The sequence below is a fragment of the Callorhinus ursinus genome, unplaced genomic scaffold (assembly GCF_003265705.2).
Source record: "Callorhinus ursinus isolate GAN/ISIS: 27379988/994484 unplaced genomic scaffold, GSC_fseal_2.0 scaffold10, whole genome shotgun sequence".
Classification (NCBI taxonomy): Eukaryota; Metazoa; Chordata; class Mammalia; order Carnivora; family Otariidae; genus Callorhinus; species Callorhinus ursinus.
The window spans coordinates 52,101,406-52,127,759 of NW_027397072.1; the positions used below are offsets into that span (position 1 = coordinate 52,101,406).

Here is a 26,354-nt window from a genome sequence, read left to right on the forward strand (position 1 = left end):
TGTAGCTTTGCAGTAAATTTTGAAATCAGCAAGTGAATCCTCCAGATTCTTATTCTTTTTAAAGATTATTTTGGCTCTTCGGGGTCCCTTAAGATTTCATATGAATTTTAGGATGTGTTTTTCTGTTTGTGCAAAAAACATCATTGGCATTTTGATTGCATTGATGTGTAGATCATTTTGGGTAGCATGACTTTTTTTTTAAAGATTTTATTTATTTATTTGAGAGAGAGAATGAGAGATAGAGAGCACGAGAGGGAAGAGGGTCAGAGGGAGAAGCAGACTCCCTGCTGAGCAGGGAGCCCAATGTGGGACTCGATCCCGGGACTCCAGGATCATGACCTGAGCCGAAGGCAGTCGCTTAACCAACTGAGCCACCCAGGCGCCCGGGTAGCATGACATTGTAACGATATGACGTCTTCCAATCCATGAACATGAAAAATATATTTATTTATTTGAGTCTTCTTTAATTTCTTTCAGTAATGTTTTATAGTTCTCATTATACAAATCTTTCACCTCCAAGGTTAAGTGAATTCCTAAGTATTTTGTTGTTTTTGATGCTATTGTAAATGGAACTGTTTTTTATAATTTCCTTTACAGATCGTTTGTTGCTCATATATAGAAATGCAGTTGATTTTTGTGTTTTGACTCTGTATCCTGCTACTTTGCTGAATTCATTTATAGAAGAAAAATTTTTTATTTTTTAAATATTTATTTTAGAAAGAGAGAGAAAGAGAGAGAGAGAGAGAGAGAGTGCACATGAGTCAGGGGAGGGGCAGAGGGAGAGAATCTTTAAAGCAGACTCTCCACTGAGCCAGAAGTCCCATGTGGGGCTCAATCCCATGACCCATGAGACAATGACCTGAGCTGAAATCAAGAGTCAGACACTCAACCAACTGTGCCACCTAGGCACCCCTAGAAAAATCTTAAGTTAAACTTTTCATAACTGTAGATTCTTATGTAGTTGTAAGAAATAATACTGAGAGGTCCCCTGCGTTCCTTATCTAGTTTTTCCTAATGGTAGCATCTTGTAGAACTATTATACAATATCACAACGAGGATACTGACATTGATACAATCTAGATACAGAGCATTTCCATCACTACAGGGATCCCTCCTATTACACTTTTATACCCACATCCATTTCTGTCTTGCATTCAGCTCCTTCCATAACCTGGGGTAATCACTAATTTGCTCAACATTTCTATATTTTGTCAGTTCAAGAATGTTATATAAATGGAATCAGATGGTATGTTATCTTTTGGAATTGGCTTTTTTCATTCAGCTTAAGTGTCTGGAGATCCCCCTAGTTTGTTACATGTACCAATAATTCAGTCCTTTTTATTGCTGAAGAGTGTTCCATAGTATGGATGTACCACAGTTTAACATTTTTTTAAAAAGTAATCTCTACAACCAACATGGGACTTGAACTCATGACCCTGGGATCAAGAGTCATATGCTCTACCAACTGAGCCAGCGAGGTGCCCCTGGACATACTACAGTTTAAATATTCACCCTTTGAAGAATATATAGGCTGATTCTAGTCTTTGGTTATTACAAATACAGCTTCGTGGAACATTGGTGTATATGTTTTTGTGTGAACAAAAGCTTTCATTTCTCTAGGACAAAAAAATGCCCAAGTGTTATTGGGGTTGTATGGTAAATGCATGGTTAAATTTATAAGAAACTGCCAAATTGTTTTCCAGAGTGACTATGCCATTTTACATTCCTACCAGCAAAATATGAGTGATCCAGCTTCTCAGCATCCTTGCCAATAATTGGGGTTTTCACTATTTTTTAATTTTAACCATTCTGATAATTGTATAGTGATAACTCACTGTGGTTTTAATTTGCACTTCTTTAATGGCTAATGATGCCGAACATTTATTTCATGTGCTTACTTGCTATCTGTATTATCCTATTTGTTGAAATGCTTCAGTGTGTCTTTTGCCTTTTCTTTCTTTCTTTCTTTCTTTCTTTCTTTCTTTCTTTCTTTCGAGAGACAGAGAAAGAGAGATCAGTGGGGGGGGGGTAGAGGGAGAGGGAGAATCTTAAGCAGGCTCCCTGCTCAGTGTGGAGCTTGATGTGGGACTCAATCTCACGACTCTGTGATCATGACCCGAGCCGAAATCAAGAGTCGGACACTTAACCAACTGAGTAATCCAGGTATCCCTCTTTTGCCCATTTTCTAATTTGATTGGTTTTTCTTTATTAATTATTTGTTAGCTGTTGTTTAACTCATATATTTTTTTAATACTTTATTTATTTATTTGACAGAGAGCTAGAGAGCACAAGCAGGGAGTGAGGCAGGCAGAGGGAGAGGGAGAAACAGGCTCTCTGCTGAGCAGGGAGCCCTATGCAGGTCTCCATCCCAGAACCCTGGGATCACGACCTGAGCCAAAGGCACAGTTTAACCAACTGAGCCACCAGGTGCCCCATTAACTCATATTTTTGCCAGTGGGTATGCAATTTCTTTAGCACCATTTGTTGAAACAGCTATCTTTCCTCCATTGAATTGCTTTTGTGTCTTTGTAGAAAATCAGTTGGGCATATTTGTGTAGGTATCTATCTGGGTTCTCTATTCTGTGTCATTAATCTATGTGTCTATCCTTCTACCAACGCCACAGTCTCGATTACTATGGCTATATACAGTAACTCCTAAAATCAGATAGCCTGACTTCCCCCATTGTATTCTTCTTCAAAATTGTTCTAGCTCTTCTAGTTACTTTGTTTTTCCATATAAACTTTCGAATAATGCTGCTTATATCTACAAAAATATTATGGAGATTTTGATAACAATTGCATTAAACCTATATTTCAATTTCTGGAGAATCAACATCTTCACTATGTAGAATCTTCTAATCACAGAATTCCTCTCCAAAGAAGTATTTAGATCATCCTTGATTTCTTTCATCAGTGTTGTCATTTTCAGCATACAAGTTCTGTATCTTTTTTTTGTTAGAAGCACACACAAGTGTTTCATATTTTTGGAGCAACCTTAAACGGTATTGTATTTTAAGTTTTGGTATCCATGTGTTCATTGATAGCATTCAGAAATACAACTGATTTTTGTATGTTTTCCCATTATACTGCAACCTTGCCGAGCTTGTGTATTAGTTCTAGTTTTTCTGTTGATTCCTTGAGATTTTCTATGAAGACAATTATGTCATATGCAAACAGGGACAGTTTCATTTCTTCTTCGTTGATCTGTATGCCTTTTATTTTCTGCAATAACTTCCTTCGCTGTTCTTGTTCCCCATCTTACAGAGAAAGTTTTCAGTCTTTCACCATTAAGTATGATTTTATCTGTAGGCTTATCTTTACCACACTGAGAAAGTTCTCCTCTCTTCCTATTTTTTGAGAGTTTTATGAATGGATGTTAAATTTTGTCAAATGCTAAATTTTGTCAAATGCTTTTTCTACATTGATTAATACGACCATGTGGTTTTTCTTCTTTACCTTGTTAATATGGTGAATTAGTTTGATTAATTTTCAGATGCAGATAGAACCCTAGAATAAGCCCCATTTGGTTATGGTATATAATTCTTTTTATGTCTTGCTTAATTCTATTTCCTTTTTTTTTAAAGATTTTATTTATTTATTTGACAGAAAGAGACACAGTGAGAGAGGGAACACAAGTAGGGGGGAGTGGGAGAAGAGGAAGCAGTCTTCCTGCCAAGCAGGGAACCTGTTGTGGGGCTCAATCCCAGGACCCTGGGGCCATGAGCCAAAGGCAAACGCTTAACGACTGAGCCACTCAGGCACTCCTTAATTCTATTTTCTAATATTTTGTTAAGGATTTTGTATCTATATTTTTGAGAGTTATCAGTCCGTACTTTTTTATATTTGTCTAGTTTTGATATCAGAGTAATATTAGCTTCATAAAATGAATTAGAGGGGAAATAAAACACATGATAATCTCAACTGATGCAGAAAAAATACTTGACAAAATTCAACATCCTTTCCTGATAAAAAAACACTCAACAACTAAATAGATTGGAAGAGTTAAAATTGTTAAAATGTTAATAATTCTCCCCTCCCCCATTCTCTCTCTCTCAAAATAATCAAGTAAAATGTCAATAATTCCCAAAGTGATCTACACATTCAGTGCACAGGCAACAAAAGAAAAAACATATAGATTGGACTTTATCAAAATTAAAAACTTTTGTGCATCAGAGGACAGTTTGAACAAAGTAAAAAGGTAACCCACAGAAGGGGAGAAAATACTTGCAAATTGTGTATCTGATAAGGTATTAATATCCAAATATATAAAGAGCTCCTACAACTCAAAAATAAAACACCTAATTAAAACAATGGGCTAAAGACATAAATAGATATTTCTTCAAAGAAGAATACAGATGACCAATAAGCACCGGACATTAGGGAAACACAAACCAAGTAAGATACACTTTTTATGCATTAGGATAGCCATTATAAAAAAAGCAAAACAAAAACACCCTGAAAATAAAAAGTGTTGATGAGGATGTGGAAAAATTGGAACACTTGTGCATTGCTGGTGGCAATGGTACAGTCACTGTGGAAAATAATATGGCATTTCCTCAAGAAAGTAAACAGAATTACCATATGATCTAGCAATCCCAATTCTAGGTACATACCCAAAAGAACTGAAAGCAAAGACTTGAACAGGTGTTTGTACACTATGGTTCATAGCAGCATTGTTCACAATAGCCAAGTGGTAAAAACCGAAACATTACCCTCAGGTAAATGGATAAGCAAAATACAGTATATACATACAATGGAATTTCATTCAGCCTTTAAAAAGCATGAAATTCTGATATATGCTACAACACAGACGAATATTGAAGACATTATGCTAAGTGAAATAAGCCAGCCACGAAAGGGCAAAAATTGTATGATTCCAGTTACATGAGGAACCTAAAGTAGTCAATTCATAGAGAAAGAAAGTCAGAAGAGTGGTTATCTGGGGCTATGGAGAGTGAGGAATGGGTAGTTATTGCTTAATAGGTACTGAATTTCAGTTTAGGAGATGGAAAAGTTCTGGGGATGGATGGTGGTGATGGTTGCACAATAATGTGAATGTGCTTGATGCCACTGAACTGTACACTTAAAAATGTTTAAAATGGTAAATTTCGGGGCTCCTGGGTGGCTCAGTTGTTAAGTGTCTGACTTTGGCTCAGGTCATGATCCCGGAGTCCTGGGATCGAGCCCCACATCAGGCTCCCTGCTCCACGGGAAGCCTGCTTCTCCCTCTCCCACTCCCCCTGCTTGTGTTCCCTCTCCGTCAAATAAATAAATAAAATCTTAAAAAAATGGTAAATTTCATGTTATGTACATATAATAAAAAAGTCGAACACACAATTTCACATACAAAGTCATATACTCAAAGATATTTTTTTTCCTCTAGTGGATTACTTAACATGAAGTAACCAGACAAGAATAATTGCTTGGCCATGTCTCAAAACTAGCTTTCCTTCTGATCAACAGTTCTTGGGATGCCCGCTCTGACTTCCTGCCCAAGGATCCGTCTCACGTGGGACCTCAACAATTAGTAGTTGTCATTCAAGGCAGTCAGCTGACGGCAGCCACCACGAAGTCCACAAAGCTGGCATAGAGGTCTGCAGTTCACCACAATATATACTCTATCCAGACTCCCAAAGCAATGAAGGGAAAGGAGGAAGACCCTACAGGAGTTTAAAAACTTACATTGGTCTCTACATCCACGTCTAACACAGGCATAATTCAAGCTAGATAAAGTAGAGGCTCTCAAACTTCAGCGTACACCTGAGTCATCTGAAAGGTCTGTTAAAACACAGGTTGCTGCCCATCCTACTCCCCAAGAGTAGGTTCTCATCCTGTAGGTCTGGGACGGGACCCCCAAATTTGCAATTCCAGCAAGTTCCCAGGCAATGCTGCCAACTGCTGGCACGGGGACCACGCCTGAGAACCACTGAAGAGCATATTCAGAAGCATAATTCTATCCGACCCCAAAGAAGGATCAAAAGGGAGCAAGGAGAAATGTGAAGGGTGCTAAGCTGCCATTCTCCACCCCCCGCCCCCGTATTGTCATTTCTTAAATAAATACATTTTTTTCTAAACACTCAGCAAAACTGAAATGTAAACACCCAACTAGACACTGAACTTTATGGACGAAAAAAGTATCTATTCACAGTGACAGTTCAGTCACACCCATTATTTAGGATTAGAGAGACGTTTTCCATTGTCCTCCTTTTCTCTGTTTTCCTTGAGCTGGTTTGAGAACTTTAGGAAAAAAAAAATTGTGTGTGTGGTCAAAAGCTTTACTAGAGAGTCTTTAAGGTCTATGATTCTATGAAAAAGCAACAAACAGCAAGCAATTGAGAGGGCAGAGCCATAGCGGCGTCCGAGCCAGGGGTTGGGTAGCACTGCCAGGGAGAGGAGAGGACCAGGGAGCTTCTCACAGGCAGCAGTCATCTGGTCCCCAACGAAAGAATTTCAATGAGGCAACAAACTCAAGACTTATTACAAAACATAGCACAGCCTCTGATTCCTCAACTGAACACAATTACTTGTCTAAACAGAGTCTGGCTGGACCCTCTGATCCTATCAAAGCTCATGGGTGTTATTTTTTTAATGGTTTACCTTGAAGCTTTCATAAGAAATTCTCATGGAATATTCCGCAGGGGTAAGAGAAGGATGAAGGGAAAAGTCTTGTTACATGATGCTGGGCTGGCTAATACGGACTTATGATGCTGAAATGAATAGGCAGGAATTTTTCACGTTTACTCCCTAAAACTGCCACCATGAAACAAACCACCCTGAAAATATGTTTAGTGCCTCAGTTAAGGAAAAGTGGCAACAGGGTAAAACTAATTAGAATGATGTGATCCCCATATTTCCATAGGCATCTTCCCCAAGAACATAGCTAAGATTTTACTTTCCACCAATGGCAAGGGTCACAAACTCAGATACCTATAGGGAACCAGCCAGGAACTTATAATAGTTGAATAATATATATTGATAATTGAATATATCAAATTGAAAATAATTGACTATATAATAATTGAATAATAATAAATTAGAGTGATCAAAATCAAAGAAAATTCAAATGCCAGAAAGAGAATCAAACATTATTTTTAACAAACCATGATTTAGGCATGTAACATAATATAAGCATTTATGACAGGAGAGATTATCAATTTGAAACTGATAAAATACAAATTAAAAAATAGGAACACTTAATTATTAAGGTTTTCGTGTAGCTCACAACACCTTAGACCTAAAACCAAGAATCTGACACCATTTCCCTTGTACCAAGATGTCAATGTAGTTAGAGTTGCATGCAATGTGTAATATGAAATTCATCCCTGAATCTTTGAACTAAGAGCAGTATTTTTTTTAAGATTTTATTTATTTATCTGAGAGACAGAGAGAGTGAGAGAGAGCACAAGTTGGGGGGGCCAGAGGCAGAGGGAGAAGCAGACTCCCCGCTGATCCCAGGACCCCAGGATCATGACCTGAGCCAAAGGCAGACACTTAATCCACTGAACCACCCAGGAGCACCAATAGCAGTATTTTTTTTTAAAAATGTATTGTTATGTTAATCACCATACATTACATCATTAGTTTTTGATGTAGTGTTCCATGATTCATTGTTTGTGCATAACACCCAGTGCTCCATGCAGAACGTGCCCTCTTTTATACCCATCACCGGGCTAACCCATCCTCCCACCCCCCTCCCTCTAGAACCCTCCTTTGTTTTTCAGAGTCCATCATCTCTCATGGTTCCTCTCCCCCTCCGATTTCTCCCCCTTCATTCTTCCCCTCCTGCTATCTTCTTTTTTTTTTTCTTAACATACATTGCATTATTTGTTTCAGAGGTACAGATCTGTGATTCAACAGTCTTGCACAATTCACAGCCCAATAGCAGTATTTTTTTAAATTGAGTTTCATAAGAGAAAACAATTCCTCTTAAACACAAGCACTTACAAACAAAAATAAAATGTTTGCATAGTGAGTTTTGAATTTAGGGTAATTCAAAGGTATTTGTGGAATTCTGTTGCTCCAATGTTATAATATTTAGTTTTTATACTTTCATTTGTAGCTATCCATTCACAGTATTGCTCTTAATTGAGAAATGTTAGCTTATTTTAATAAAGTATAAAATCAAAGAGCCTGCCTTAGAATTCAGTCTTAAATTCCATCATTTGGGGAATTAAGTTAAGACCTTAATTTTCATTGCTAGAAACTTCAGCATATGAAAATGATCCTGATTATTCCTTGCCAAATGTTTGCCAAAAAACATGTATTTACTAAAATGGGAGAACTGAATCATATAAATGTGGTACTCCCTGCGAATACCCCTGTAAAGAAATATTTGCAGTATATACTTGAGCTGTTATTTAACCAGAAAAGCCAAATCTTTGGCCATTCTTCACTGGTAAACTGAGGCAAAGATTTTCTCTTGGATGACAAGTACAAATTGATTTCTCTTAACAACTGAAAAAACATTTTCAGTCCTAAACTGCATATAGGATACTAGAGTTGTACAAATCATGAATCCCGCAAAGCCTTGAAATACCTAAAGTTCAAGAATCATTATTCAATTTATGGTGATAATTACTATACTCATTGCATTTTTAAGCCTTTGGACTAAAATCATTCCTAGCGAAATCTGCAATAAACAAATTATTTTTTTAATTTTTTAAAGATTTTATTTATTTATTTGAGAGAGAGAGAGAGCATGAGCGAGGGGAGAGGTAGAGGGAGAAGCAGACTCCCCGCTGAGCAGGGAGCCTGATGTGGGACTTCATCCCAGGACCCTGAGATCATGACCTGAGCTGAAGGCAGATGTTTAACCACCTGAGCCACCCAGGCGCCCTGCAATAAACAAATTATTAAATTCATGTCTTGTCCTTTCACCATGTCACAAAAATGTCCAATGTTAACCTAAACTATTTATTATTCCAGGAGCACTATCTATCATCAAGCTAATATATTTTTAACCTATTTTCATTAAATTTTGACAGACTTTTCTAACACACATAAATGAGTCATTTGATACTGGCCTTTTCATGGGTGACAAATCCAAAAGTTCTTCGACCCATTAAAATTTTCAGACACCACAGATATTTCTGTGTCATATTATCTATACATATGTTTTCGCAAGCTTAAATTGAAAATGCCATAAATACTTTAAATTTGAAATGTAATCTGCCTGTAAGTTCTCAGTCATATATTCAAGATGCTATGAGATAGTATTTCCAATAATATTGACATTTTTTTACATTTCTTTCCGTTTGAGGTACATAATTTCTGCTCTACTCAAAAGGCATTGCTTTAGGAACTTACCATCTATATAAGGTATTGATACCCAGGAATTTTTTTTTTTACCAAATAAATACATATCATAGTGGCATCCCTTATTTAATTCCCATAAAAAACAAACTTTATTATATCTTTTCTAAATACTAGTCATGGTGCTAACTATGTGGGGTTGGTTTTAAAATGACATCTTAGGGGGATGCTTGGGTGGCTCAGTCAGTTAAGTGTGTGCCTTCAGCTCAGGTTATGATCTCAGGGTCCTGGGATTGAGTCCCGGATGGAGGGGGAGGGTCCTGCTCAGCGGGGAGTCTGCTTCTCCCTCTACCCCTCCTCCCTGCTCCTGTGTGTTCCCTCTCTCAAATAAATAAATAAAATCTTAAAAAAAAATAAAATGGCATCTTAATTTGCATTTTTTTTTCTTTTAAGATTTTATCCATTTATTTGACAGAGAGAGACACAGCTAGAGAGGGAACACAAGCCGGGGGAGCGGGAGAGGGAGAAGCAGGCTTCCCGTAGAGCAGGGAACCCGATGCGGGGCTCAGTCCCAGGCTTGATCCCAGGCTCGATCCCAGGCTCCATTCCAGGATCCCGGGATCAGGACCTGAACTGAAGGCAGATGCTTAAGGACTGAGTCACCCAGGCGCCCCTAATTTGCATTCTTTTGACACAAACACACTTTGTTTGCATACTAAAACTCGGGAATATTCACTTACACGCGCGCACACACACACACACGAATCTCTTTCCTTTTTCTTTTTTAATAATAAAAAGGCCTTTTTCTTTCCCCACTTTTGACAGGCAAGTGGATCTAAAATATACAGTCTTCCCTTCTTAAAGCTACAGGGGACAAACAGCAGCACAAGTAAAATCGAAAAATGACTATGGATACTTTGCCTAGATTTGGGAGTAAGAGGGAATGGTGGGGATGATCTAAGTGGAGAGAACATGTCTCTCTAAAAGTGACAGATGCTCCCCAACTCCAGCCTCTTGCAGCCATGTGCTAATGTAATCTCAGTGTTTTCAGAGCTTCCAAGTCTTTAAACACTGGAAATGCAGATTTGTGCGTGTTTGTGGGTTTACATGAAGCTGCTTTATTTCAAAGAGTTAGCAACTAATTAAAAAATATATAAAACACTGTGAGGGTCCAACAAATGTCGACAGCCCATTAATTTGGGACATTCCCTTAAATCCATCCTCCCCTAACCCACCATGAGATTTAAGTCCTACCAACATCAATCTATATTCTTAGTAAAACTAGTAAAGCAAGCAATAGTCTTTTCACACAAAAAGGCCTCCCCTCTTTGGCTGTAGCTTCACAGTGTTCTACCAAACCTTGGTTAACTGCCCAGAACTCCCAGTTGCATCTAAAAAGCCTAAGGTTTTTGTTTTTGCTTTTTTAATGTCCTTACCTCCTTTTTGTTATCCAAACTGCTCTTGGTCTAAGAAAACTGAGCTCAAAATGGAGCTGTTTAGCTCTTTTAAACTATGCCTGTAGAGATAAACAAACAAGAAAACTGGGATGAGAAATTCCTGTTCTGTTTCTGTAGCCTGTTCTTGTCAAAAATCTTGAATACATGGCACATATTCTAGCTCTTTACCTGAGAAGCAATTACCCATTCCATCTGTCTCCATAAAAAGTGAAAAAATCTATAGAACAAAAATGCTGAAGCAACTATGTCATTTATTTTTTTATTTAAAAAATTTTTTTTAAGATTTTACTTATTTATTTGACAGAGAGAAAGAGAGCACAAGCAGGTGGAGTGGCAGGCAGATGGAGAGGGAGAAGCAGACTCCCCACTGAGCATGGAGCCCCAGTTGGGGTTTGATCCCACAACCCTGAGATCCTGACCTGAGCCAAATCAAGAGTTGGATGCTTAACCGACTGAACCACCAGGCATCCTGCAACTGTGTCATTTAAAATAAAGAATGGATGAAAACATTTTTTTTAAAGATTTTATTTATTTATTCATGAGAGACAGAGAGAGAGAGAGACAGAGAGAGAGAAAGGCAGAGGGAGAAGCAGGCTCCCAAGGAGCAGGGAGCCCGATGCGGGACTTGATCCCAGGACTCCGGGATCATGACCTGAGCCGAAGGCAGACGCTTAACCATCTGAGCCACCCAGGCGCCCGGATGAAAACATTTTTAAGGAAGTAGGGATTTTGCATGTCATATTCTCTAAACATTCAATAAAATTCCAAATCATAAAAAGATTTTTAAAAAATCACAAATACTGGGCGCCTGGGTGGCTCAGTTGGTTAAGCGACTGCCTTCAGCTCAGGTCAGGATCCTAGAGTACCTGGATCGAGTCCTGCATCAGGCTCCCTGCTCAGCAGGGAGTCTGCTTCTCCCTCTGACCCTCCCCCCTCTCATGTGCTCTCTCTCTCTCAAATAAATAAATAAATAAAAATCTTTATAAAAAATCACAAATACTTGGAAATTAACATACTACTAAATAATCTTTGTATCAAAGAAGTCAGAAGTGAAATTACAATCCATTTAAAAGGTGATGAAAAGGAGAAAATTTTAGAACAATGAACTACCATTTTAGGAGCTAAAATAGTCCTCGGGGGAAATTTTAAAGCCTTAAATGCCTTCCTCATTAAATAGGGTTTTTTAAAAATGTAAAGGAATTATTTATTCAAAATAAGGGAAAAGGACAAAAAAGGAAAAAACAGTAGGAAGCAGGAATTAATACAGATAAGAATAACTTTAAAAGATAATAGCAAGGAGGGCGCCTGGGTGGCTCAGTTGGTTGGGCGACTGCCTTCGGCTCAGGTCATGATCCTGGAGTCCCAGGATCGAGTCCCACGTCGGGCTCCCTGCTCAGCGGGGAGTCTGCTTCTCCCTCTGACCCTCCCCCCTCTCAAGTGCTCTCTCTCTCTCTCATTCTCTCTCTCTCAAATAAATAAAATCTTTGGGAAAAAAACAAGTTGAGTATATTTTTAAAAAAAGATAATAGCAAGGATATATAAATACAAAAGCTTGTTCTCTGAAAGAACAAGAAAACAAAACTAATTTTGGCAGAATGGAGAAGGATGAAGAGGGTTGAATAAAATGCATAGGATCAGAAATAATCAAAGGAATATCAAAGAGCTTTAGTAAACTGCAAGAGAATATCACATGCAACTCCACAGCAAGAAATTTGAAAACCAAAAGAAAATGAATAACTTCTTAGCAAGGTATAAATTACAAATTATAAAAATTGACTCCAGAAGTAGAATAGAAAATTTGAATAGATGAATCACCATAAAAGAGAAAAAGTCATGTGTGTTGTATCTATATATGATACATATATGTGAGCATGAAGAAAAGAATAGCAACATATATTGCTATACATTCACACTGCTAAGATTGTATACATTACATCGCTAAGATGTGGAACATAAAAAGGGAAAGATTAATCAAAACATGACTATTAAAAAGTATCAGTATCTGGGGCATCTGGATGGCTCAGTCGGTTAAGCACTCAACTCTTAATTTTGGCTCAGGTCATGATCTCAGGGTTGTGAGATCAAGCCCCATGTCAGGCTCTGTTGCTGGGTGTAGAGTCTGCTTAAGATTTTCTCTCTGCCTCTTCTTTCTCTCTCTCTCTCCTTTAAAAACAATTGCTTGGTCTCCTATTCCATCCTCTTTTGCCATTTTAATTTTTATACTATCATTTTATTCAAGTGTTGAGAACTCTTAAATATTGTCTTTTCAAGTTTCTGAAATCTACCTTAGTGTTCGTTGTAATAATAGTAATTACCATCTGACACTTAGCATGAAGCAGGCAATATGCTCAATAATTTACTACTATTATCTCATTTAATCCTCAAACCCTGTGAGGTAGGTACTATTATTAGACCAATTTTACAGATGAGGGAACTGAATTTAGAGGAGTGTGTGCTCTTAGTCAGTACATTCTATTGCTATAAAACTAATGGTTAAAAACCCCAACAAAACAAAATTACAGCAAATTGGTGATATATGCAATGAAATAAAGCATGGTAACATCTTCATTCAATGATTATGAGATATCATGTAGAGGTGTCCACATTTTGGATCAAATAATGTTAATATTTATACAATTTGTAGTACTGGTAATCATAAGGTGTTTGCAGATGGCAAAGGGTAAATAACATTTGTATAGTCATGGCTAAACAGACCTGGGTGACATGCAAATAAGAGAAATTTTTTAAATTTCTAAGCAGTTTTGGAAAAATGGGATGCATATTTGTTAGAATACAGGCTAAGCTGGTATAACAATGGCCCCAAAATAAGATGGCTCAAATAAGATTAGAGTATGTTTCTTTCTCAATTAATTGTCTAGACATAGGCTTAGCTTTGTTCTGTGATGCTAAGCCCCCAAGTTCCTCCCACCTTGTTGCTTGCATTCTCTTTGTCTGCATAGTTGAAGTTAGCAGTCTGCCTTCCAGTCACATGCAGAAATAAAGAGGAAGGGAGAACAAACCCAATCTTCTCAAAGCATGCTTTCTCAACAAAGACAGTATCACCTTCAAGTGGGCAAAAGCTGGTGCTTGAGGAGTAGAAGGGCAAAAAAAATGTGTTTTTGTAGATAAAGCACATATATTCATATAAAGTGTATAAACAGATATACAATGTATCTGTGGTATTAAAATTTTATGGAGGAAATTGGGGGGGGACCCTAAAAAGGCTCCTCATGGCAGTGATAATAAAAAAAGGTTGAGAAACTCTGTGTTAAAGGCAAGTACCAGGGGCGCCCGGGTGACTCAGTCGGTTAAGCATCTGCCTTCGGCTTGGGTAATGATCTCAGGGTCCTGGGATGGAGCCCTGCGTTGGGCTCCTGCTCAGTGGGGAGCCTGCTTCTCCCTCTAACCCTCTTCCCTCTTGTGCTCTCTATCTCTCATTCTCTCTCTCTCAAATAAATAAATAAAATCTTAAAAAAAAGAAGAAGAACTTCCCATATTTGTATAACTGGAAAAGTCATTCAGGTTAAATTCTAGTTTTCCTTCAAGGCCCTGATGAAATGTTAACTTCCTAGCCAGAATTTATTGCTTCTTACTTTGTGATTCTACATCACATTTTTCTCAGTGCAATACCTATTACACTGTATAATGGTTCACTTTGTACCAGGCTGTCTCTCCAATGAGAATACAAAACTGAGGTTTACTTATTTTGATGCCCTCCAAGCTCAGTGTTGAACTCAAAAAAAAGTTTCAGCCACTGTCAATTTCTGGTAGGGAAACCAGTCTGGGACCAAGGTAAGAAGGCTTCTAAGTTACCTATTTAGCTCATCAATGATTTGCCTTATATACCTAAACAACTTGCTTAAAACAAGTCAGTAACCTAGCAAACAAAAGAAACCCAGAATACAAATTTATTCATTTCAATTATCTTCTCTGTCCACCAGAATTTTCATATACATAACTTTACAGGAGCAGGCAAATTAAAAATCTCAACATCGCTAGGTGAGTTTTATAGAAGAAAATGTGTGATCCAATGGAAAGCGATCTTTGTGTAGATCGCTTTCCATATTATCTAATTTCAGCCTTTCATTGCTGTTGAACTATTATACTTTATTAGTTTGTACTGAAGAAAAGTTAGAGCGATGTAAAATAACTCTTGCCTCTAGGCATGTAAATTCTGTCTGGTGGAGGTTCAAGTGACTCCCCTCTACACTGAAAGAGGCCAGTTCTGCTTTCATTTGCATTTTCCTGATCTATAAATATGTCTGTTCTTTGGCTTCTCCCTTTGAACTGGCTGTAACATCTTCCTGGTTCTCTCATTTAATTAATGAGTTAAATAAAATTTTCAACATTTGTAAACTTTATATTTGTATGAGAATCATGATTTTTACCTATTCTTTTAAAATTGTCCTTCAACAGCCCATATATACAGGACAAGAGGGATTGGTTGGGTGATCTTAACCAAAATGAAAAAGCACAGACCAGAATTACACAAACCTGGACTCAAATCCCAGCTCTCTGATGCACTTGGGACCACTCCACTTCGCACCTGCAAAAACACATCATTCACACTGCAGTATCTACGAACGGGGCTTCACTGTATAGCACTCCGCACAGGTCTACACTGCCCATGTGGCATTGCCACTTCCTCCTCAAGAGCAATTTGTGTGCATGGTGTGTGTCCTAGCGGAGAGCCTGTCCCTTGTCTTTGCCTTGGTGATGGATGAGATGTTTTATGAACCAATAAAACATCTATATGTGCTTCACTGTCATAATTAAGCAAACAGCATGGGAGTAGAAATGAATAAGGGAAAGAGGTAAGAATGGCCGTTAAGTGTTAACAGCTTTGATCAGCACTGTCCAACAGAATGTTTTGTAATGATGGAAATGTTCTAGATCTGTGCTGTCCAATATAGTAGCCACTACTCCCCACAGGTGGTTATTGAGCACTTGAAATGTCATTAGTGTGACTGAGGAACTGAATTTTTAATTTTAATCTAATTTTAATTAACTTACATTTAAATACATGTGTTTAGTGGCTACCATATTGGACAACACAGGTGTTACTAATAGTAGAAAGAAAAATTTCTAGACTCAGAAAAATGGGAGTGTAGTCTTCTCAAGCTTTTTGGTGCAAGGACCTACATATTTAAAAAGCACTGACAAGATCTCATTCTTCTTTTACGGCTGAGTAATATTCCATTATATATATGTACTACCTCTTCTTTTACCATTCATCTATCAATGGACACTTGGGTTGCTTCCATATCTCGGCTATTGTAAATAATGCTGCAATAGGAGGGATGGGTGAAATAGACAAAGGGGATTAAGAGGTACAAACTTCCAGTTATAGGATAAATAAGTCACAGAGATGAAAAATACATCATAGGGAATATAGTCAATAATATTGTAATGACATTGTATGGTGATAGATGGTGACAACACATATGGCGAGCAAGGAGTAATGTATAGAACTGTCAAATCAATATGCTGTACACCTGAAACTAATATAATATTGTGTCAATTATATTTCAATAATAAAAAAATTGCAACACACACAAAAGTAATACAAAAATAAATAAAAACCACTGAAACTCCAAAGAACTTTTATTTATGTGGGTTATATCTACCAGCAGTCATTATCTTAAGAAAAATAGAAATTTAAAAATATTTATTAGTCCATTTAGAAATAATAATAAACCCATTATTTTATGGAAAAATATATTTTCCAAAACAAAAAATAAATTAGTGAAAAGAGTGGCACTGCTTTATATTTCTGCCTTTAGGCTACTGCAATATCACATAGCCTCTGGAAAACTCCACTGTATGCTCATAAGAAAAAGGCAAATATCGCATCAATATTATTATGGAAAAGGTCTCAGGAACCCCCTGAGATGCACTTTGAGAACCATTCATCTAGCTATCAGATAAGTAACAGCAATGGTTAACTGATACAAAATGTTTAGATACTCCCTTCCCTAGGGCCGGCCACTCTCCAAACCTGTTGCGACAGGTGACTTCATCAGCCCCGTAGCAGGTTACCATTCAAGGGCAAGGATACAGCACCAGGCAGAAGATAAGGAGGTTAAGTGAAAACCTATAGAATAAACTGTGGGACCTTAGTCCCTGTGCAGAAAAGAATTCTCATAGCAGGCCTGAGACTTCTATCCTTTGAAAGGTCTGCTTGCAAAGTTAACTCTTGGCTGGAACCTAGGAACTTTGATTTCAGAAAGGATCCAACCACTCCCTGATAAGAGTTGTTTAATATACCTAACCATAGTTTGCACAAACAGTGTAGTTTATGCGGAACACCTGCTCTCCCTGGGAGTCTGGAATTTTGGTTGGTACGTGCTAGGCAGAGGGTACCTATGTGAACAGTTCCCAATAAAAATCTTGGGTGTGGAGTCTCTAATGAGCTCCCCTGTTAGACAACACTTCACACATGTAGTCACAATTCAGTAATGAAGGGATTAAGCATATCCTGTGTGACTCTACTGCAAGAAGATTCTGGAAGTTTCTGCCTTGTTTTCTCTGGACTTCACTCCATGTTCCTTTTCTTTTTGCTGATTTTGCTTTAAAGCCTTTCATGAAAATAAATCATAACTGTGAGTATGACCACATGGTGAGTCCTGTGAATATTCCTAGTGAATCACTGAACCTGGAGGTGATCTTGGGGACTCTTGACACAGTCCCTTTCATTGCCCTGCTCCCAGCATGTCAACACCCAGGATTATATCCCACACTGCAGAGGACTGTAAGCTTCTCTCTGAAGAAACTGAAAAATGAAGAGAAAAAAAGGACTACAAAGGGTAAAAACAATGCAAAAAGCAAAGGGAAGTCCCAAAATAAAACTACAATGAATATCTTTAAAAAGATAAGAAAATATACTGCATTGATAAAGAGCAGAATGCTATAAAAAGAAGCAATCGGAACAAGAAACAGCAATATGAAATTGAAAATATAATAAACTGAAATTCTGAGTAAAATGGCTAGGAAATAGTGTTGAAAACTTGCCCAGAAAATTTGGGGAGAGAGAAGTTGGGGGGTAAAAAAAGAGAGAAAGAGATGAAAAACAAAAGGGAAAAGACAGGAAAATTGAAGGATCAATCCAGGAGGTCCAAAATTCCAACTAAGAAAAAAGAGAACAGAATAAATGGAAAGGAAGAATTTTTGAAGCCAATTTCAGCACACTACAAAAAACACAAGAGGCGTCAGGCTGTGAGAGCTCACCAAGTGCAGAGCACAATGAATGAAAAAAAGAATCACATCAAGGTCACCAAATCATCAAGTTTCAGGATACCAAAAAGAAGATTCTAAAAAGCTTTCAGAAAGGAAAAACAACCCATAAAGGGATATGAGACTTATGACACCAGATTTCTTCACAGTAATACTGACAACAGACACTCTAAAATTAAATCTTAATCATTCTGAGGAAAAACCTAGAATGTCATACTCAGCCAAACTACAATTCAACACCCCAGCCATGAAGAAAAACATTTTAAGACATACAAGGACTTTGAAAATTTCTTTTCTTAGAGTGTAACTGTACCAAGTGCTTGAGCAAAATGAATGAGTCAACCAAATCAGGATCTAGGTAACAGGATCAAAAACAGGAAAGAGGTAAACCAGGACTAGAGCTATGCACCAAACCTAGAGGACTTTATCTTTTAGTCCTTTTATTCAGAATTCCATTTTGGCTATCACATGTTTAATTTCATAGAACACTTTCTTGTTCTCTGATTGTTTCTTTCCATAGCATCCAAATCCTATTTTATGGATACAGTCTCTTTTCTTAACTCTTTAAAGATACTAATCTCTAGGTTGGTTGCAAACCTAGAAACAGACCAGATGTATGTGAAGAATGAGACCTATAGGAAGGAAGTCTTACGGAAAAAATGAAGTTGATAGATTCTTGTAATTGTTTGAGCATTTGACAGCATTTGAGTACTTGGAAAAAGCCATAGATTTGACAGAAAATTAGGTAAGTGAAAAAAAAAAACAATCTTTATCTTTTGGCTCAAAGGCTAGTCATATTTACCTAATCATAATAATATAAAACCTAACTACTGATTTAACTAAATATTGAGATAAAATCTCAATTGAGAGGATGGAGGAAGTGGAAATAGAACAGAGAGAGAGAATAAAGGCATTAAATCCTCACCATAAAGTATCAATTCTCAATTTACAAAAAAATAAAATAAATAATATCTAAATCATTTAAGTCAAGAAATAGTTATAAAGTATACTTTCACTTTAAGACTTCAGGAGGTAAATACTAGAAGAAAAACTTAAGAGTTGAAAGTGGTTGCCTTAACAGAGAGAAACAAGGGCTTAAGACAAATGAACATGTGTCTCATATTTTTGTGGCAAATTGTTAAGAACTGCTTTATTTTGTTCAACTGTGTGTGTGTGTGTGTGTGTGTGTGTTTGATTTTAAAGTAAAATTTAAAAAAAAATTGGGGCATCTGGGTGGCTCAGTTGGTTAAGCAATGGACTTTGGATTTCATTTCTGATCAGGTCATGATCTCAAGGTGGTGAGATTGAGCCGCAAGTTGGGCTCCGTGCTCAACACGGAGTCTGCTTGTCCCTCTCCTTCACCCTGTTTGCGCTCTCTCTTTCTCTTGCAAATAAATAAATAAATAAAATATTTTTAAAAAAATAATTTAATGATATTTAAACTGGAAGCTTTTACAATTCCATACACCATGTACACTAAATGGCTTCCTCTTCATTCAGTAAGAGTGCCTTGTACTCAACACCCCAACCATGAAGAAAATTCTTCCTTTAATTGTTTTAAGGTCCATCTCCTTTCTTTATATTCTCTCTATGTTCTAATGACTTTTTTAAAAAAAACTTTTATGGGCACCTGGGTGGCTCAGTCAGTTAAGTATCTGTCTTTGGCTCAGGTCATGACTTCAGGTTCCAGGGATGGAGCAGGGAGCCTGCTTCTCCCTCTCCCTCTGCCTGCCACTCCCCCTGCTTGTGCTCTCTCTCTCTCTCTCTGTCAAATAAATACATAAAATCTTAAAAAAAAAAACCTTTTATTGAGGATGCTCTCTATGTATTGATATGAAAAAAAATCTCCATGATACACTGTTGAATGGAAAAAGCAAAGGAAAAAAATGGCAAATATACCCAAAAGGGAAAAATGTAGATCTGTTTTGACTCAGATATGCATAAAACATCTCTGGAATGATAAGCAGTAAACTAGTAATAATGCTTACCAGGGTAGGTGAATTGGAGAAATGGGAATTGAGGAGATGAGGAACAGGGGAAAGAGGGAAACTTCATTGTATAACATTATTTTTTACGTTTTAACCCTGTAAAATCATTGACTACTCTAAAAAATCTATTTTTTAATTTAAAAAAATACACCTCTTTATACTCTTTATCTCAGTACAAAATTACAATCATATCACACAATGAACTTGCACACTTACATGCCAACTTGAGAACTTAATTACCAGGCTTTTAATCATTACATAAATAAATCTATTAACCTGTATTTAAATTACAAAGGCTCAGATAAAATAGAAAGAGTAAACCTTGGGGATAGGCAGGGACCTATGGATAATCCCTATTTATCTCTAGGGATTTGATGATTATTTGAAAGACAGAATGGTTTCAATGCCTACATATGTAAATATAGTCTTTGCTTTTTTCCTTCTTTAAACCTAGCTCCTTCTTTAAACCTAGAGTTTTTAAACTTTGCTAAGCAAAAGAATTTCTCTCCAAGTGACAAGGCTGAATATTAAATCAAGCATAGTCTTTACTATACTTCAGAATCTTCTTTTTTTTTTTAAGATTTTACTTATTTATTTGAGAGAGAGAATGAGAGAGAGAGAAAGCATGAGAGGAGGCAGGGTCAGAGGGAGAAGCAGACTCCCTGCTGAGCAGGGAGCGCGATGTGGGACTCAATCCCAGGACTCCGGGATCATGACCTGAGCAGAAGGCAGTCGCTTAACCAACTGAGCCACCCAGGCGCCCTACTTCAGAATCTTCTTATACTTCTTTTAACCAAAATAGAAAACTATTCATACTTTTTAAGTATTCTTTTTTTACCCTGATATTATATTATGACCATCTTTTGATTTTGTCAATTTTTTCTACAGCGTGATTAGTAATGGCTGCATATGTTTACATTACATTAATATATCAACCATAATATATTAATCAACATATTAACATATTATAATATATTATTATATTATAACACAACATATATTAATATATTATAATACAATATCAATATTACATTGTATTACTATATTAATTAATATATTATAATATTAATTATTACATTGTATAGATATTCTCTGACTTAAATTATTTTACCATTTCCCTATTTGGGGACCTTGAGTGTTTTCAAAGTTTCACCATCACAAGCAACATCGCAACAAATATCCAAGTAACTAACCCTATGTACATATCCATTATTATTTCCTTAGAGTAAATTCTTAGAGATAGAATTGCTGGGTCAAAACATATCTAAAAATTCAGGAATTTTAACAACAATGGGCAAAATGCCCTATAAAAACCTAATTAACTGTTAATGGGAAACTAAATATACTTAAGGGAAATGAAAGGATGCTTTACTGATTCAGTGTGTGAGTCTTCAGATACCCCCAATGAATCCCCAAATCTCAAACTGCGAAATGTTGCACACATAACATGCCAAAAAGTCAAAAAAGAGGCTATTGAACCTTGACATTAAAACCATAGCTCTTACATGAATGCTGCAAAAAATGTAGAGGCTTCAGAGAAAGGGGAAAAAAGAACTCTTAGCAATGACACATCACTGAAAAATGGCAGACTCGAGTTCTCAAAGCCTTCCAATTTAATGTCATTCTAAAAGTCACAGTATTTCCCGTTAGTTACAATATTCAAAATTATTAAAGCATTTTTGTCATCACCTCCATATCTTAAAGGAGAAAATGCCATAAAAGTTTCTGCTGGTGCTGACATTTCAATGGAGAAAAATAAAATTTTTAACACAACCAATAAGCCCCACACTCCCTGAAGTTGCATACTCAACACCATAATTTAACACCACTCAAAATTTGGAACCTGAATATGTAGTTGTGGGTCAAAGCAGGCCTAAGTAAACTGGGAAAAAATAATCTTTCAAAATTGATGACTCAAAACACTGTACATGGGTTTTTCTTTTAGTTTTCTGTATTTTGTAAAATTTCCTTAATAAAAGAAAGTGCATAAACATAAATTAAGAAAGCTCAAACTTATTATTTAGGAAACTAAGTGTGGGTGTTGCATTCAAACGATTACCCTGACATTAAAAACTATTTTTGGATGAGATACAGCATATTATAAAATTGAAGAAATCATAAGAAACGTAATATAACTTTCTTAAAAAAGAGCAATGCCAACAAATTCTTTAAACCATACTCTTCTCATAGACCAAAAAACTGAGTAAGTTTTCCTCACCACCACAAAACGCCCCCAGAGGCAAAAGGTAAAGAATCACGGCATGTGATAGCTCACTCAACTCCCCTCTCTAAAGTACACTTAAAGTTCAAAAAAATATATATTTGATTGCAATTAAAAAGGCACCCTTGTTTCAAAAAAAAAAAACCACTTAAAAGTTCAAATAAGAAGTTACTAAGAATCATGATGACTAGGGACAGCAAAACACTACCCAAGTCCTTTAAGCATATGCAAAAAAAGGATATACAAAAAAGATGAATTAAGGGTGCCTTTTGATTTTACAAGACAATTCACAGCAACATTCACAATTGTAAAAGGATGTATTTAAAGTACTTACACTTTTCCTATTTAATAAAAGAGAGCAACATTTTTATTTTCCAACACCCTAATAAGAACAATAATTACAGTATTCTCCAATCTCCCATATGCTCTCATTTTTAAAAAATCCATAAGCTTCCGATCCTAGCAACTAAATTCCAGCACCTTTTTCTCAAGCCAGGAATTCCTTTCCCTAATCCTTAAGGAATAAGAAATAGACACTCCTTTTCAACTCAAACCAATAAACGGGGTCTTGGGAAAGAGCAGAGCAAGCTGAAACAATGTCACCAGAGCTTAGATCTGGAAAGGAGCGCCAAGAATGCATGACAGAACACTGAACGTTCCGTTCTGCAAAATGTCTATCATTCTCCTCTCTCGGCTCGCACAAAGGCCACAAAGATTGGGAGAGGGCAGTACAGTACCGATACGGGGCTGTCAGAGCAATTCACTTAACACGCGTCGTGTGAGTCTGCTCCAGCGAGAGGACGGGACGTAGACTCGGGCCACCGGGGGAAAGGAGCTCATGCTGCTACGGAGAGCAGCTCGGCCCCCCGCCCCCCTTCCCCCGACTGGGATGTGACCGGTATCCTAACAGGTATGCAGCTCGCCTTTCTGGGGACTCTTGGAATGTACAAATCCCTGCAATAAACAGCCGGGCCCGGCGGGTGTCCGCAGGCAGCGCTAGGCTCCGGGGCGTGGCAGAATCCCCGCGGCTGTCAAGTGGGCTGGGGGCGGGGCCGCACGCGCTATTTACACCATTCCAAAGTCTGGAACCTGGGTATGTAGTTGTGGGTGAAAGCAAACCTAAGCAAACTGGAAAAGCAAAATCGCTCAAAACTGATGACTCAAAAAAAAAAATTTTTTTTTGATGACTCAAAACACTATCCATGGTTTTTCTTTTCTGTACTTTGAGAAATTCCCTTCATTAAGAAATCTATTACTCTAGGGCGCCTGAGTGGTTCAGTCGGTTAAGCGGCTGCCTTCGGCTCAGGTCATGATCCCAGGGTCCTGGAATCGAGCCCCATGTCCGGCTCCCTGCTCAGCAGAGGAGGCCACTCTGCCTACTTTTGTGCTCTCTCTCTATCTCTCTGTCAAATAAATAAATAAAATCTTAAAAAAAAAAAAAAGAAATCTATTACTCTAAAATAAGAAAGCTCAAACCCATTATTTAAGGAACAAAAGTGTCAATGTTGCATTCAAACGACTACTACCCTGAGATCAAAAACTACTTTTGGATGAGATACAGCGTACTATGCACTACTACAAAGTGATTTTTTTTAAAGGGCAATCTTTAAAAAGAGCTCCAGCTCGTCGGATCTCTTTCTCTTATTTTGAAAACTCCTCATCACCACGGCGCCGTGTCCCTACAGTGTAAAGGATCGTTTACTTAATCGTGCTCTCCCAAGACCCGCCCGCAAAGCGCCGCGTCCACAGAGCCTGTCCAGACCCGGGAAAGAGCTGCTGGGACCGCGAAGCCGAGCGACAAGTGCCCGTGAGGCGTCCCACGGCTATTCGCTGACCGTCTGGAGCCTCCGCACACACAACTTGCGCAGCGCTTAAGACCGGCCTACTCGGAGAGTGACAGTAGGGGGGGGGTGTGAGGAGGAGAAGCGGAATTTGGACCCGAACCCCGTGACACGAGGATGCCTTGGCACGGACCCTGCCGGCCCGCCGGCCCTCGCCAGCCCACCCACTGCCAAATAGCCGCAGAGGACGCAGTAGGGCAGGGAGCCCAGGGGGCAAAGGAAGCGCTCACCGCTTCAGATGGTCCGAAGCCCGCCGAGCTGCTGTGGTCGCGGAGACCAAACTCGGCGCCGTATCCGCAGCTGCAGCCCGGGTTGTAGCCCCGGCAGGAACCGGATCCCGGGGCATCGCCGGCGGCTCCCACAGCACCAGAGCTGCTCCCAGAGCTGGGCACACGCCGCCTCTTCCGCCACCCGGCACAAGGCTCCCCGGCGCGGCCCGCCCACCCCCGAGGAGGGCCAATGGGCGCGGAGCGCGGGAAGCCGGGGGCGGGGCGCGAGAGGCCCGGCAGCTCAGCGACGCTGTCCGCTGAGAGGTCCTAGACCACCCGCCGGGAGCCGTCCAGGTTTCTGAGTCCCCCGCCTTGGACTCGTGTGGAGAGGGCAGGAGACGCACATTCCGCAGATAAAAGATCTGTGAGAGTCTGAGATGTTCGGGACACACTTTTGATTTTGCAGGGTCTCTTTCTTTCTCTTTTTAGACTTCTTCGTCCGCTGTTCATGGAACACCAGCCACAGTGTTTGGAGACGCACGGGAATGAGAAACAGTCCCTGCTTTCAGGGATTTCCCAATCAGTCGGGTGGAGGAGCAGATAAGAAAACAGGTAACTAGGAGAGCCCTCATGAGATGCATTCCAAAATCAAAAGTCATGTTTTGCAGTGGGGGTATGTGGGAAGGGGATGGGGGGGATTCTGCTAGGAGAGAACTAAAAGGCTTGTTACTCTGCAATACTTGTAGCCAGGATTCACAGTGGAGAACAGTGCATGCATCTTTTTGGTTTTCTTTTTTTCTTAATGACATCCAGATAATATGCACGACAGTTAAATATTTCAACAGCATCAAAAATACATGATATACAATGAAAAGAAAATTCCATTATCCATTGGCACCTCCCCCTCCCCCAATTTTCTTTCCTGTTAGTATATCACTGCTAACTAATTTGTTGTATGTCCTTTCAAAAACACTCTGTGCAGTAAATATATGTGTAATATATATGCTGTGTATGTTATATATATACATACTCTTCGCCCAATCTCCTCACCGCCCCCCCCTCGGTACTCTACACAGTTTTGCCACCTTGGTTTTCTTCACAACATTATATTTTGGACAGCTTTTATTATTTGTGCTGATTGCATAGTATTTCATCAAATTATTGTTTCAAGTTTTTCCCATTCTTTTGCTTTTACAAACAGTGCTACAGTCAGTAGTTATATTCTCATTTATAGCCATTTGGCATGTGAACAAATGTCTGTCTAGGCTAAATAGCTAGGTGTTGAAGGCTAGATCCTAAGGTATGGACTTTAAAAATTCTGATAAATGTTGCCACACTGCTCTCCATACAATTTGTGTCAGTTTATGCTCCCACAGCAATTTATCAGGGTGTCTGTTTCCTCACATATCTCTATACAGTATGTTATCAAACTTAATTTTCAAAAATTGCCATTCTGTGAACTGTCTGCTCATATCCTTCGCCCATTTTTCTGTTCAACTGTTGGTCTTTTTTTTTCTTTATTGTTGGGGATATATATATAATATATATAAATGAATAAACTTGTTTATTTATCTATCCCTCTCTACATATAAATAAAATTAGTCCATTGTGAGTAAATTGTTTATCTTTCCCTCACCTTGTCTTTTGGTTTTGTTTATTGTATTTTTTGCAATGAATTGTTTATTTTCATATAGTCACATTAATTGATTTTTATTTATGTTTCTAGGTTTTTTTCATCTTAGAAAGTCTGTAACTACCCCCAAATTAAGATTCTTCCATGTTAATTCTTAATCTCAGGAACAAACTGAGGGTTGCTGGAGTGGTCGGGGGTGGGAGGGATGGGGTGGCTGGGTGATAGACATTGGGGAAGATATGTGCTACGGTGAGCGCTGTGAATTGTGTAGGACTGTTGAATCACAGATCTGTACTTCTGAAACAAATAACGCAACATATTTTAAGAAAAAAGAAAAAGAAGAAGATAGCAGGAGAGGAAGAATGAAGGGGAGTAAGTCAGAGGGGGAGACGAACCAGGAGAGATGATGGACTCTGAAAAACAAACTGAGGGTTCTAGAGGGGAGGAGGGTAGGGGGATGGGTTAGCCTGGTGATGGGTATTAAAGAGGGCACATTCTGGGTGCCTGGGTGGCTCAGTTG

General features: G+C 38.3%; 1 protein-coding gene and 1 long non-coding RNA gene across 10 annotated transcripts in view; one reads left to right on the forward strand and one right to left on the reverse strand.

Moving 5' to 3' along the window:
• The window catches only part of ZNF638 (zinc finger protein 638), a 129,820-nt gene extending 105,448 nt beyond the window's left edge, over positions 1-24,372 (reverse strand). For 4 of the 9 annotated variants that reach the window (XM_073897556.1, XM_073897550.1, XM_073897555.1 and 1 more), the window contains exon 1: positions 24,223-24,370. In XM_073897556.1, coding sequence (XP_073753657.1) covers positions 24,223-24,338 — 116 coding nt within the window. In that variant the 5' untranslated portion in view covers positions 24,339-24,370. Of the gene's footprint in view, positions 1-24,222 lie in introns of all 9 variants that reach the window. The other 5 variants (XM_073897551.1, XM_073897553.1, XM_073897554.1 and 2 more) reach the window with 3 other exon arrangements.
• On the forward strand, positions 22,902-25,990 carry LOC141373601 (uncharacterized). Its single transcript, XR_012379780.1, has 3 exons — positions 22,902-23,061; positions 24,691-24,813; positions 25,928-25,990. It is a non-coding gene; the product is annotated as an uncharacterized lncRNA (long non-coding RNA).
• Positions 25,991-26,354: the final 364 nt, after the last annotated feature.